Source organism: Erpetoichthys calabaricus, chromosome 7 (genome assembly GCF_900747795.2).
Source record: "Erpetoichthys calabaricus chromosome 7, fErpCal1.3, whole genome shotgun sequence".
NCBI lineage: Eukaryota > Metazoa > Chordata > Cladistia > Polypteriformes > Polypteridae > Erpetoichthys > Erpetoichthys calabaricus.
In genome coordinates, this window is record NC_041400.2 from 26,769,752 (window position 1) to 26,785,587 (window position 15,836).

Sequence of the window (15,836 nt, forward strand, 5' to 3'; positions counted from 1 at the left end):
GGGAAGAGATGGTAAAAGCTATCCATTGTTGAGACTCACCGTCAGAGAGCTGAAAACAGCCCTGGTCAGTATACAGTACCTATGCTACTCTTTAAACACTCTGTTGAGTGAAGTTGTACCCTGAAAATTCAGACCATTTACTGGGAAGATGAGAAAGTGTGTTTAAATAATGTTTGAATTTTCAGAAAATTTCTCTCTATTATAAAAAAAAATCTTGGTTGGGAGACAAGGAAGACAAGATGTGATCTTCTCGGAAGACACTTTGAAGTCCCGCGAGGTTACTTGCACGGAAGACACTTTGAAGTCCCGCGAGACTACTTGCACAACACGCACTACTTACAAACAAATTCTTGGAGACACTTTAATGTCCCAAGAGAAAAAGCAGTGAGATAAAAGGACAGCTGCTGTATAGGCTTTTAAATGATCGATGTGCAGTGCAACATGCAGATCACGCAGCACGCCACAAGCAGCAGAAGCTGCTGTACAGGCTTCTAAATGATCGACGCGCAGCCCTGGGGGAAGCGGGGGGGGAATAACTCATTCAATACAGCTTTATTACTGGCAAATAAAAAATGAATGAAATGAAAATAACAATCTCTTTAAATTGCATATCCGGATAACCAAACCTGGGGGTTGACGAGCGAAGCGAGCAGGAGGCAGAGCCCCCTAGTATTAATTAATAAAAACATTTTACTATTGTTAAAAGTTCCATAACATACCATTTTCTAATCCAGTTTAATCCTGAGCTGGGTTGCGGGGGGCTGGAGTTTATCACAGCAAGTACAGGGCGCAAGGAAAGAACAATCCCCTGGGCAGAGTACCAGTCCATGATAAATTTTACTTTTTTCAGCATACATTATATACTTTAGCTAAGATCAAACATCAATAATGTTCACTTACCTTTCTATGTTTTTCTATGTATTGTAAATGCAAAAAATGGCAATGGAAAAGTCACATAATTAAAACTAACAAATAAAGCAAGACTTACCATTAATTTCACTTATACTATAAGAAGAAAATGACTCTGATTTTACTGGGTTTAACTGCATTATCTGATAGGGTACCATGGAGTATTTCTCTAAGAAGTACAGAGGAGCTTTTCTTAAATGCTGTAATTGACAAAGACTGTCTCCAAATTCCTCATCAGATAAATGGAATGGTTCAATCTTCAGTATTTCACGGACATGGTGTGCTGTTATTTTAAGATGTAATCTGTTTCTGGTAATTTGTGGCTCTGCATGACAGACAGCAGTGAAAACTGTTTTATTTTAGTTGCATAATTTGATATTTTTAAAGAGCTTATTTAAAAACAGAATGAGTCAAAAATGCACATTTAATTCTGCAAGATAAAAAATAATGATACAACAGTATGTTTAATACATTACAAATACATATTACAAATTAGCAAAACTTAGTTACATGCTTTCAAAACCTGATATGCTTTCATTTCCTCTAAATACTGTAAATTTTATTGAGATTGCTGAAAAAAACGTTTTGTACAATATTTATTAAAAAAAATCATACAGCAATTTATCTTTATGATTGTCAATAAATTGTATCATAAAATATTTGAAGAATTAGGGAGTGAACATATTTCACTTGGTGTCAAGGGAAGAAACACCACAGGCAAGCACAATTCAGACTTGTTACATTAGTTGTTAGTAGTGGGATAGTGGGTAAAAGAATAAAGGAATAAAACTATTCCACTGTATTGTGCATCATCAGCCTGAAGTGAAAAAGAGCAGCTGTAGTGTTAAGAGCTACAGGAATGCTCCTTGAGCTAAATAAGCTACGAACACAGCCTCAAGACCAGGAAGGTTAGGTAAACTTACCACAATTATGCATTTACAAGTTCTGTATATGTGTAAAATAAATGAGTAAGCACTACAGGCATGTTATCAACCTCAGTGTCTAATGCTTATGATTTATTTGTGAAAAGATTTTTTTTAACTATTTCTCAGAGATTTGTAGATATGTTTGCATAAAAGTGAGGTAGTAAAGAGTTAAACATTATAATAAAATACACATATAGTGCCACCTTTCATATTAAATTGGTCAGAGCAAGGGAAACATCCAATAACACACATGTCAGCCCATTTATGTGTACCCCCACACCCACCGATACATGGTCATTTTGGAGTTGCCCTCTAATCAACAGGATACAGAAAAAAACACAACCAGGACTTTACTTGGAATCCATTTAATGGAAGGCAGCAAATCAGATGAAACTGTGGGTGACTGGAAATGACTTTTCCTTAAATGTAAATTTAACTGTTAAGTAAGAATTCTGAAAATCACTGACCAATATTGACTTTTTTAATTAGAACAGTATGAATAGTAGTTTGGCTAAATCCACAAAATATTTAAGTGCTATGTTTGACATTGATCTGTTAGTAGGCAATTTTTTAAATTAAGATCTACTTTCTCCAATTCAGAGAAAAAAAACAGACAACTCCTTTAGCTACAGGACCCTCAAATTCAATGATGATCTACCTACCTATATAAGATGCATTCTGTTTATCAGTTTGTGGCTAAATGCATAATATTTATTATCTAGTTTGAACTGCATGTACAGTAAAACTGTGCATATTGTGTTTTTTTGGGGGCTACAGCATGAATGATTGTGATCCAGACTAATTTTTTTGTTCCAGCTTTCTTTTTGTTTTTTATTTCCTGGGATAACGTTTGGTATTGCTGCTACTTTCCCCAAATTATCCTTCTTGGTTTTTGGATGAACCTCAGGGTTGAAGGTAGACATTGGCATCCCTAGAGACTCAGCCTTCATCAGACCTATGACACTTTTTCTAAAGTTTTAGAAACTAATCTGCACAGTAGTATGCTGTACTGCCAAACACCTAAGGAGGAGGACCTGAACAGCAAGGTAACCTAGGCCGGCCAGACAGACTATAACTTGTCCTGACTGCAGGTTTCAATGGTTTATTTTCTCTATAACTTTTGTAGACTAGCATTTTCCTTTCCTCTTTCATTGGCAGCTATTCTTAACTGTATATAAAGCAGTTATAAACTATCATTTATTTATGTTGTTTATTACTCTTAGGAGCTTCAAAAAAAGTCTAATGGTATAATAATGTACAAAATATTTTATTCATGGTATTTTTGTGTTGTGTTGTCTTACATGATGCTTTTATATAGTAGTTAATTTATATTATATATTATGGGCGGCACAGTGGCATGGTGGGTAGCGCTGCTGCCTCGCAGTTGGGAGACCTGGGGACCTGGGTTCGCTTCCCGGGTCCTCCCTGCGTGGAGTTTGCATGTTCTCCCCGTGTCTGCATGGGTTTCCTCTGGGCGCTCCGGTTTCCTCCCACAGTCCAAAGACATGCAGGTTAGGTGGATTGGATATTCTAAATTGGCCCTAGTGTGTGCTGGGTGTGTTTGTGTGTGTCCTGTGGTGGGCTGGCACCCTGCCCGGGATTGGTTCCTGCCTTGTGCCCTGTGTTGGCTGGGATTGGCTCCAGCAGACCCCCGTGACCCTGTGTTCGGATTCAGTGGGTTGGAAGATGGATGGATTATGTATTATTTATTTACAGCACATTACAGCCTTTTGTTCCTGTTACATTGCTGGGACAAGGGGCTACATTTTACCTTGAGAGGGTATAATTTAATTTACCTGGAAGGAGAACACTTGAAATAATTGTATGGTGTTTCTCTACTTGCCATAACAGGTCCTCAATCAACATTTTATCAGCTTCTGACATCACAACACTGAAACACATCAAACATAGTCTCTCTTTAATAATTATATTTAAAATACACAAATACAAAATTGGTTTATATAATTGCAGCATAGACAGAATATTTATATTTATTTATATACCATAAATCACAATTATATGAAAAAACTATGGAAACTGTCAAGCCACTTTGACTGGGTATCATGTAATTAAAAATTATAAAAAGTACTCATTTATGTTATAAGTTTCGGAAAATGGAAATCATTGCTGAAAAGAATAAAAAAATTATATACAGTATTTATGTTGCTAATTTAAAAAGTAAAGAATACTTTACTTAAACATTAGACATGTATTTTAATTACACTGGCATTTTACTATTTTTGACATTGTGCATGACTGCATTTCATGGGCAGCTGGTTTCTTATTAGTTTACTGACAGTTTAAGACATCATGGCACCTTAACATAGTTGGCAAAAAATACAACTTTATTTCCCAGCAAATATTCAAGGAGAGTCATGATTCATCTGTATGAAGGCCAGGACTGAATTTACCAGCACACATTGTATCTCATGGTATATACAGAGAGTGCCATACTTGTTCAGCATTGGTGGAGTTAGGATGTATCTCACCATCTTTACTGAATCAGATATAAAAAGGTACTTCTTTCTGACACAATAGCAAATAGATTTACTCTTATATGCTATTTTTCTCAGTACTATGGGCAAGTAGCACAGTAACAAATGCATACACTAAAACCTATTTTCTTTGTTTTGATATTACCAGCAAATGTTTGTCATAAAAGTTCATAGAACAGTTAAAAAGAACATGCAGCTAAACTGTAAACTAACTACTGTGAAACTACATGGGACCACCAAAACTTAATTATAGAATAATGTTTAAAGATATGGAAAAAAAATCAAATAAAATAGACAATCTACTACACATTTTACATTTTCTGGCTAATTAAAGAGACTTGTGTTTTCCATTTTGGATGAAGTTCAGGTTAAAATCAGAAGAAAAATAACAAAAAAGGACAGCCTTTTACAGAAGAGATGAGGGAATAGCACTTTCAGTGAATAAACTAAGCTAACAAAACGTAAAGCCAATTGGCAGTGAAGTACAAAAAAAAACATTCAATAAAGTTAACAAACCAAAATAAACCTATGCAGAACAAAGTCTATTTTTAATAGTAAATCAAAGTCTGAGTCTGGGTGAGCCACAAAGCCACTTAATGAGCACTGTCAATTTGTTATAATATATAAATGAGAACTAATTATGAGATAATCTGGTTCAGTGTCTGTCATTATTTATGTTTTTGGTTTCCATCCACTATGATGTATTATTACGTAAGCCAAGAGCCATAAATTGCCTCAGCAGAGCTAAGCACTGCAGCAGTATACTAAGTGATTAACAAGAAAGAGAAAAAGTCAATAACTGCTGCTCCTGACAAATACCACAATTATGAAGTAATTTAGATGTATAAGTGACATAAGTAAACATTACAAAAAATCTTTACAAGCAGGAATATTAAGAGTATACTATGCTAAATTAATGATGTTTTCATTTTGATTTAAATGGGGACACCCTTAAAAAGGCAAGCAGATCGTTTCACAATTTGTAGAACCTGCACCTAAAGGCTCTGTTGAATATAAAAGTTTTATTTATTTATGAAAATGCAAGAAGGCTTGCATCATGTAATCACAGTATAGTATATATGTTCACTTTTTTGTATATAATGGGATCCATCCATCCATTTTCCAACCCGCTGAATCCGAACACAGGGTCACAGGGGTCTGCTGGAGCCAATCCCAGCCAACACAGGGCACAAGGCAGGGAACCAATCCTGGGCAGGGTGCCAACCCACCGCAGGACGTATATAATGGGATGCAAAAGTTATTCCTGCCTAATTATGGCAGTGAGACTCCAGAATGTGAGAAATATGGTCTCAAATAAATACAGAATACACATTGAACAATGTGTGATTAAAAGCAATGTCAAGTTGATTCAACTTGAAAAAATTAAATACTGTTTGAAATTATTTTGCTGCATTATTAATAATGTGGGGCAGCACGGTGCCGCAGTGGTAGTGCTGCTGCCTCGCAGTAAGGAGACCTGGGTTCTCTTCCCAGGTCCTCACTGCGTGGAGTTTGCATGTTCTCCCCGTGTCTGCGTGGGTTTCCTCCGGGTGCTCTGGTTTCCTCCCACAGTCCAAAGACATGCAGGTTAGGTGCATTGGTGATCCTAAATTGTCCCTAGTGTGTGCTTGGTATGTGGGTGTGTGTGTGTGCCCTGCGGTGGGGCTGGCGCCCTGCCTGGGATTTGTTCCTGCCTTGCGCCCTGTGCTGGCTGGGATTAGCTCCAGCAGACCCCCGTGACCCTGTGTTAGGATATAGCGGGTTGGATAATGGATGGATGGATTCATAACGTGAAAATATTTATATTTTCCTGCATTTTATAGCTCAGAAACACACATATTAGCTGTGGCAGTGACATGAGGATAGGACCAAGAAAAGCCCTAAAACTGGGAGAGAGAGAGAGAGAGAAAGGGAGAGAGAGAGGGACTGGTTCTGGATATTGAAGAGGACATACAATTAAAAGAGGATGGGAAATGCCAGGAGTTGGTAAGCCCTGTAACAGTAGTGGGTACTCATCTGAAGGCACCAGAGCAAGAGAGAGAGAGGAAGTAGCTACCTTGGATAGATGTAATCCAGTAGACACACGGCACGCAAAGCCCTCTGATTTAGAGAAATACCTGGAGAGCCAACAGGTTGACAAAGTAATTCCCCCAGTCTGGCCATGTAAGAAGACTGAAGTTATTTCCAAACCATGCCCTGAAAGTGTTGCTAGTGTGGTATTCAATGGTTATGATTTTCCAGATGAATCTGGTTTCATGAGATGGGTTGAGGTGAAGGATTACTATCAGAGAGTAACAGAAGTTAATGACTATGTAAGTAAAAAAAGAGAGGAAGTGAAAGGCATTTCTCCTGTTAGTACTATGTGATGGGAAAGTGGTAAGATCATTCTATTTGACACACAAGGCAAAATCTTGTAGGCCCACGAGGGTGATGGGTTTTGCTTGTTTTTTGCTTCTTTAAATTATTTGGGTTCTACCTTTGTTCATCCGTAATTTGTGTATTTTGGAAAATAAACACACCATCTACATATAATTTACTAGGTGTGGAGAAAGTCCAAGTTGTGTTCTCTGAATTATAATGTAAAAATTGATATTGCTGTTGTATACAAACATATGTGGTGTTTAAGGAAAAAATAATATAGTGCAGAAATATAGAATATGTTTACATCTCTGTATGTTTACTTAATGTTTCAGAATAATATTTACCTTCTGTATTCTATCCCTCTCTTTGAAACAAGTGTAAGTATTGGAACAATGGCTCTCAGTGTCATCAGTCAGTGAAGCCAATAAAGCAAATAAACAAAATCAATATTTCTTAATTTTAACCTACCTAGATTTTTAACAATATATGTAAGCAGTAGAGATCAAGAACCTAAGTACTAAACAAAATAGTTGTTTTGAAATTAAAGAAAGGGTCATAACTGGTAAGTCCTTTAGAACCAGAAGTCCCAAGAGACAGTTTCCATTGCCAATATCAAACATGCCTGAGTCTGTTCCACTCTTGCATGTCAGGCAACTGGACATTGCACCTTAGCCTCAGCTCTCATCTTGTAGTTGGTGAGCCCACATGGCTGCTGCATGCTGGCAAGCTGCAGGGCAGTGATCACCTGGTGCAAGACAGGAACAACACCTGAACAGTGAAACAGTCCATGACAGGGTGATCACACACTCACACCCACACATGCACTCACTAGGGCCAAATTGGCAATTCCAATTCACCAAACCTGAATGTCTTTGGACTGTGGGAGGAAACTGGAGCACCTGGCGAATACCCACACAGACAATGAAATAGCATGCAAAATCCATGCATGAAGCACCTGGGATGCAAATGTCTGTCTCCTTTTATGTGCCACCTTTTCATGTATTTCAATCTATTATAATTCTTTAGTTTACACAATATTTATGGATTCCATGGTCTTAAGACAGCTGGTCAATCATTATTTTGCAGTTTTCCCTCAGTCTGATAAACACAATTGCTGCTTTTAAAGCACAAGAATGTCGATTTTCCACAGTCCTCAATGAAAAAAGTCACTTCCAAAATTATTAACAAAGCAAATTAGGAATACATTTAACTACACTGCTCAATCACTGTGCTACAAACGTGATGTTCTTACCTAAGTAAATTTTGAATAGGCTTATATGAGACACTATGCCAATGTGGAAAACATATTCACAGGTGCACACACACACAAATACATCTTCATATTACATAACTGCTTTAGTAATATAAGCACACTATTTTTCACTTAATTAAAGAAATAAAACTAGCATGTTACCATAATACGGAGGATAATATTTACACTTAAGTCCATACTTTGGCAGTACCATGGGGATAGAAAAGTTCATGTCTTTACTTCCATGCCAAATGCATTCACATAAATTATGCTTATGGTGCACACACCACATGATAGGTTACTATATCTGCAGAGTTTGACTGGTGGTATTTGCAAACAGAAAGAGTTTATATGGCTAGTATCATCAATCTACAAATGCATAAATATTGCAATACAAGCCTAGCAGCTACAGTAGGTTTTCCCACTAGAAGAAAATATTTTTTACTCAATTTGTACCTTGTCTTATTCTTCATTTTATAAAACATACATTATGTCAATTTGATTTTAACTCTAATTAATCTTAGACAGAATAAAAACACTTGAAACCTACTGTTTAGTGATTGGAGATAGTGGTTCTGGTTTAAGCAACTGGCAGGATAAACGATTACCAATCTTAACAGGCTGGTCATTTGGTGTGAAGGGTGGTTCTAGTTCCATCTGAGTGTATAATCTGAAAGAAGCTGAAAATGAATAATGGGCGAAAATTCTAATGAATAATTTTTCCCCCAGATGACATACCTGAAATGTTACATTGCATCATATTATACATGTCATTTGCAAAACAATAACTTTAAATATAAAGGGGTGACATAGTGGTGGTGTGTTCAGTGCTGTTGCTTCACAGTTCCTGAAAGAGAACATGTTGGATTTTTTTTTTGTATTGTCTTCTTGTCTTGGTGCATTTTTAAGTATTTCAGTTTATGTCACTTTACAAAAAACATGCATATTGGACAATTGGCAGCATGCAGCCATTCTGAATAAGGGAAAATGCATTTGTGATTGTTTTCAATCAGTGTGGTTCCTGATTTGAGTGTGTGTATATGTGAGTGTGCCCTGCAGTTAATTAGGGCAACATCCAAGGTTGGTAAATTCTTTAGACAGGCTCCAGGCATGTGTTATTGGCAATCTATGACTAGTACATAAAATCAACAGTGATTCAGAGCGTCTACTAAGCTTCATAGCAAGCTGGATATTCCTCTCAATCAGACCCCTCCAAACATTTCTTTCATACCTCACAGGAATGTCTCCCTCAAGGGTAACAATTTCAGTAGGTGATAACCTATTGAGCAGAGAATGCACATTCAAACAATTTATTCTGAACACATACAAATGCAAATGTGACCAACTTAGCAACCCACTGTTAGCTACTTTGTTCTGGGCTATGAATGCTGCTACAGCTACTACTCTCTCTAAATAGTCAGAATATTATGAGTAGCTGATAAATTCATAAACACAATGAGCAAAGACTTCTCCTATATATGTCAAAGCTGTCCTATGGTAACCATGTCATTTTCTGTACTAACACAAGATGTACCACAACTAGCTGGGCACTTGTGAGAACTCTTCTAGATGCCCTAGGTCTTTTCTGTGGAGAAACTCCAAAGTAAGAAGTCTGATTTCAGAGTCAAAAGAAGCAGCATTTTTCAGCACCCTATTCTGGCTCCTTCCCCATCAGAGAAACAATATGCCAGATCAGGATCTATCCCACACTTAAATGAAGTCATTTCCAGTACATTATGCAAACTTTTTCTTCTTTTGCACAGAAACTGCACTTGTTAAAAGTAGTAAATGACTTGCGGGTAAATGCAGACAGAGGCCATTTATCTGTTCTCATCCTCTTAGATCTGAGTGCCGCATTTGACACCATTGATCATAATATTCTTAGAAATCGCCTTAGTCAATGGGTGGGCCTCTCTGGCAGCGTCTTAAATTGGTTTGAATCCTACCTGGCAGGGAGAAAGTTCTTTGTTAGTTGTGGTAATTATAATTCAAAGACACATGATATCCTATATGGTGTTCCACAAGGCTCTATCCTGGGTCCGCTGCTTTTCTCAATCTACATGCTTCCATTAGGTCAGATTATCTCGGGACATAACGTGAGCTACCACAGCTATGCTGATGACACACAGCTGTATTTATCAATAGCACCTGATAACCCCCATTCTCTTGATTCACTAACACAATGTCTAACCTGTATCTCAGAATGGATGAATAGTAACTTTCTCAAATTAAATAAAGAGAAAACCGAAATCTTAGTGATTGGCAATAATGGATACAATGAGGCTATTAGAAATAACTTGATGCATTAGGATTAAAAGTCAAAACGGAGGTAAAAAGCTTAGGGGTAACCGTTGACTGTAATCTGAGTTTTAAATCGCATATTAATCAGATCACTAGGACAGCATTTTTTCACTTAAGAAACATAGCAAAAGTTAGACCTCTTATATCATCGAAAGATGCAGAGAAATTAGTTCACGCGTTTGTTTTCAGTCGACTAGATTACTGTAACGCACTCTTCTCAAGAGGGGACTGGGCGGTCTCGTGGCCTGGAACCCCTACAGATTTTATTTTTTTCTCCTGCCGTCTGGAGTTTTTTTTTGTTTTTTCTGTCCACCCTGGCCATCGGACCTTACTCCTTTCTATGTTAACCTAATGTTGTCTTATTTTAATTTTGTATTTTGTCTTTTATTTTTCTTTTCTTCATTATGTAAAGCACTTTGAGCTACTTTTTGTATGAAAATGTGCTATATAAATAAATGTTGTTGTTGTTGTTCTTTTTTCTTCTCTTTTAAACATAAATATGTTATAATTCAGCAGGAATGATAAGTCCAGCTAATGCAAATGGTTTCATTTGGGTAGTTCACTATAATGTACAGATACATGTGTTTGAAAATCACCTGAATTTGTTATTTCATCCATTGATTGATCTGTCCATTAATTTTCACTTAATCTTTCTCAAATTCTCAGTAACTTTGAGGCAATCCTCAAAAAGTGTATGATTCCCTAACCTAACACCTGATGCCATTATATTGAATTTAAAATGGATTTAGATTATAATCCCCAGTATTGAGAGCTATGGAAGACACCACTGTGAAACAGATAAAAAGTGGGGTGATAAACCATACACATGGGAAGCCATTCCCCCCCCCCCCCCCCCAGAATGTCTTCAATACAAGACTTTAGAGCTGTGATTAAGATTATGTAATGTTGTCATTAGGGGAATAGGTAAAAATTTAAATGTAAGATATTTCCAATTTTTTGGACTAATGTAAAACAACAAAAAAGCAACTCACAATAACTACAGCACTGTCACTCTGCAGCATGTTATTTGTTAAGTACTTGCACAGTAATTTCAAATCAGCATACAACAAAATAAAATGAAAACAAGAAAAAAACTTCTGAAACATTGTTAGCATTATTTACACCATATATGACATCATACTGTATGCCTTGCCCACATTATGTCTGTACAGACCATTCATTGAAAGTTTTTACAATGAAAAAAATTAGTAACAAATCTAGGTTATTAGTACTGCCAAAATCATGGGAAAGCCTGTAGCCTACTACTAATTTTGTGCCCAGTATAACTTATATAGGAATACTAGCTATCTCCCGCGGCTTCACCCTCGTATAAGTGAAACAGGACAGTGAGGAGGGCCCTGCCCATTCTTTAACTGGATTTGAGGCATACGGATTTCAATTTTACATTCACAACTTAATTATTTTCAACAACACCATCCCAGGTATGTCAAATGATTGCAACTATCACAGCTAATGACATTATTATATAGTACTGTACCTTCCAGTATAAATATGGTGGCAATCAGCATCTGAAGTCTGCTTCTCTCTGGGCTTATGTTTTCACATGTGTTTGTTTTCCTGATTTTGATCTTAACTTATTTAAAAGACTGCAGTTCTCTCTCACTGCCTAGTCTTTTTACTAAATTCTGCCACTTCCTTCACTGGTAGAACACTAGGAACAATTTTGCTACTAATTATTGCTACAGTTGCTGATGAAACAGTTTATTAATAAAGGGAAACATTTTGGTTTATTAGTTGGACTATGTGAAATGTATAGAATCAGTGGTTACACGGAATTAAAAGAGATCATTTATATCTTTATAATCATAGAATTACACTTTACATTCAATTTTTGCTTTATGATTATAATTGCAATTGTCAATCAACCATTACAGAACAATGAAAAATAATGTTTGTAATATAGTTAGTTTTGCAATGCAGTAGGGAATCTGAAAATTAACTGAAGTTACCTCTCATGTTTGTATCTTTTAAAGTGTTTTCATAAAAATGAAACACATAGATGATCTAAATATTAAGTGTAACCCTAGGAACATAGATATCAACATATACAGTTTCCAGATTTACTTGAAATTCATACATACTTCACAAAAATACAGGTAGGCAAAAAACATAGGTAGAAAGGACAAAAATAAAAATAATTGTTTAAATGAAATTACTTCAATAAACAGTATAGAGTATAATGATACTACGAATAATTACCAGATTCTACTTACCTTGATCTATGTGTTCTAATATGTCAATTATATTTTCTGACATATTTTCTCTAGTTTTAAAAGAAGGACAATATTGTTGAAGTTCCAATGTATGCTTGGTATCCGTGTTAGTACCTAGAGAAGGAAAGGAAAAGGAAGGAAAATAATTATACTACACAATCACACATTATATACATTTGAGCCTGAATGTGAAAAGGGTATTCCATATAGATTCTGATATTGTAAGTGGTCAAAAGCATGCTCCATATGTGAACTACAAGCTTCCAGTTAAAAAATTCCTTCATGGCAGGATGTCATTCAAAGATGACCCATAGTCTGGTCAGCCTTCCAAAGACAGCACTATAGAGAATTGTTATGGGTTATTTAAATGCATTCTTCAAGGACAACTAAACATGTACGTTAGCAGCTCAGAATGTTGACTCCTGAAATGAAGTATCAATGCATCCAATGTCTCAAGGAGAATCTTGAACTAATGAATTTTGACTGGGAGTATTTAAGAAGTATACCATAACTTTGAATGACATCGGGATATCACTAATAATAGCGCCAAAGAAATTCAAGGTCAAAGCCAGTGTACATAAGAGCATGTGTACAATTTTTAAGATGTAATGGGTGTAATCCACATTGATTATATACCTCAAAAGACACACTTTATTGCTCAATGCTACTCTGATGTGCTTTTATGTCTGCAACAGTCAGTATGAGAAAAATGGAAAGGAAAGGGGTCAACCATTTCCCTTTTCCTTCATGACAAACTGCAGAGGTTGCAAAGGCTGCTCTGCAAAGCTGGATGGATGATTCTTTATTTTTATTCCAAGAGAGGTGACAGTTATCCTGTTTTCCAGACTTATGATCTTATTAATATGACCTGTTCCACCATCTGATGCAATCTTTATATATAATATGCTACTGTGGCTTTTCATTTGTCTGTCCAGGATTTTAAATCACCTGTAATTTGCAAACCGTTTGACCTATTAACCTGAAATATGGTACACATATACTATGTGATGTGTACTATACGCTTTTGGGGTGATGATTGACCTCCAAGGTTATTCCTCTTTTTAATTGTATTTTATCTTATTGTAGAATCAACTCTTGGCAGCAGCCAGCAGGGTGGCTGTGCAGTGCATGCGTATGGGTACCGTTCTCATCCCTACCACCTTCGCCGTCACTGCCCCTACCTCTTCATATCTTAAATCATTCTTGAGGCAGATTGAAGACTTAAGTGCCAGCTTAAATGAAAAATTAAATTAAACTTACTAAGTAATTGCAACACAAACACTGACTTAATCAGTTGTAACGTGAAAAGATGCCAATGAAAGAAGAGAAGCGGGCCGCTAGGGTGAAGAAAAGAAGAGCTGCTCAGGAAGCAGCAAGAGCATCAACCTCTGAGCAAATGAATGCTAAACGTACAGAGAAAGAGGATAAAAACTAGGAATGCTCAAGTCAAGTGTATTCAGTTATCGTGCAGTGTGCTGTTACTGGTATAATATATTTGCAAAGCTGCTATTAAGTCAATGCAGTTTTAGGACATAACATCAGACCACATTTAGGATGGAATTTAAGGTTAAGGGTGTGAATGGCCCAATGACCTCAGTGCTGTATTAGGACAGAATGTCAGCATACTTTTAGAATGGCAGTTTTAGGATGTAGTTAGATTTTAAGGAGATTGCTACCTACATTCTTCATGTTCTTTTAATCATGTACCTAGCTAACAATAAAATGTAACTACTGTGCAATAGTCATTTGATATTTACGTTTCTATCCATGTGTATAAAAGCTTTATCTTTTGTATTCAAACTTAAAATTGTACTGATGTCATGTCCTAAAACTGTACTGACATCAAGATGCTGCGGCTCTGCAAATAGATGCTTCTTCTCTGAAGGGCTACCTCTGCCAAAAGTGCTATGATATAAATAAAACATCAAGCCAGCTGTAGAAGAGAGATTGTATAAGGAAGACAATATGATTTATCTGAGTGGCATACAAAAGGTTTGTAAAGTGATTATTATGAAAAATAAAACTTACTTGGTTTGACTTGTGTTTCTTTTAACAAGTCAAGTTTTTGTGCTACCTGTTCTCTATAACAGGCAGCATTCACCAGCCCTGGGAATCCCCTGTAGCAAATGTTTGGCCTGGAAGATGTCATTTACCTTATTTCCATTTGTCAAACATATCTTCATGAACTTGGCTCCTTTGCACTTTATACAATGAGGGCAACCTCTGTGAACATGTTCACTCTATCCTTTCTTCCCATACCAGAAGGAAATACGTTATTTAGTTAGCAATACTGTATGTTTTTTCCTCTTTTTTTTTGTCCTCAACTAGGCCCTTTATCTATGCTAAACAACGATCCAGTGGTTTTCACCATGACTTGCAAATAGAAAAACCTATTATTATGAATACATTAATACATTTTACTGGATAATTAATCTGAAGGCAAATATGAAAAGACAAAAATTACTAATTCAGAACATGGAAGTCTTTAAACAGCGAATCAGGAGCTGAACTCTCAAAAAGTCTTCTACCTAATCTTTGTTACAATTGTCTTTATGTGATATTATCAATGTTTGACTACAATTACTTTGTCGATCCACAGTACATTTCAAATTATTCTTACCTGTTTTAAGAGTATCTTTCCATGAGCCCTCTTCCTGTATTATTTCACCCATAATTCCCAATATATTTTTGAGTTCCATTACTCCAAGATTTAATTTTTTCTCAAATGGGGTAGATAATTCCAAAATATGAGGCAGCATAAAGGACTGTAAAAATAAACTGTATATTAATCATACACATACACATGCTCTGATGTTTACACTGTGTTATATATTAATTTCCTTAACTTGAATTAAGAAGTTTGATCTGAGCCCAAATTACATACAATATTTTATCATAAGAATAGTTAGTACAGGTCAAGAAATTCTGTTGCTGTTTTTAAAGGACATGTCACTTTAATTTGTTTCACTTAATAGACAGGTAATATTTGTTTACATATATTTTTATTACAGGCTAATTTAATGCTTTTTCAAAATGTTATCAATTTAAGATGGGTAACTTCACAAATATTCTTAAAACAATTATCTCTCTTTGTTTTCTGTACCTCATCACTAAGCACAGGAAATTTGCAACATAATTTTTTATGATGATCTCCTCTGTTCTGCTGTTTGCTCCCATTATTTATGACAGTAAACCTCATACACTTTCTGCAAATGAAAGAAATTACAATTAGTAACTCTTGGACAATCTTAAAGCTCTGCATCTCAGTGTAAAAGCAAATAGTCTTTATTATTAACACACTATATATGAAAAAAATGCATTGTACAGTAACTCAGTTTATAAGCTTTTCATTAATATG

At 36.0% G+C, this 15,836-nt stretch overlaps 1 protein-coding gene across 2 annotated transcripts in view; it reads right to left on the reverse strand.

The window, feature by feature from the left end:
* LOC114655078 (protein shortage in chiasmata 1 ortholog) overlaps positions 1–15,114 on the reverse strand; it is a 63,824-nt gene extending 48,710 nt beyond the window's left edge. Inside the window, exons 1-4 of one of the 2 annotated variants that reach the window (XM_051929532.1) lie at positions 15,099–15,114; positions 12,479–12,592; positions 3,632–3,726; positions 989–1,234 (exon numbers count right to left, since the gene is read on the reverse strand). In XM_051929532.1, coding sequence (XP_051785492.1) covers positions 989–1,234; positions 3,632–3,719 — 334 coding nt within the window. In that variant the 5' untranslated portion in view covers positions 3,720–3,726; positions 12,479–12,592; positions 15,099–15,114. Of the gene's footprint in view, positions 1–988; positions 1,235–3,631; positions 3,727–8,493; positions 8,619–12,478; positions 12,593–15,098 lie in introns of those variants that run through there. The other variant, XM_028805974.2, reaches the window with a different exon arrangement.
* Positions 15,115–15,836: the final 722 nt, after the last annotated feature.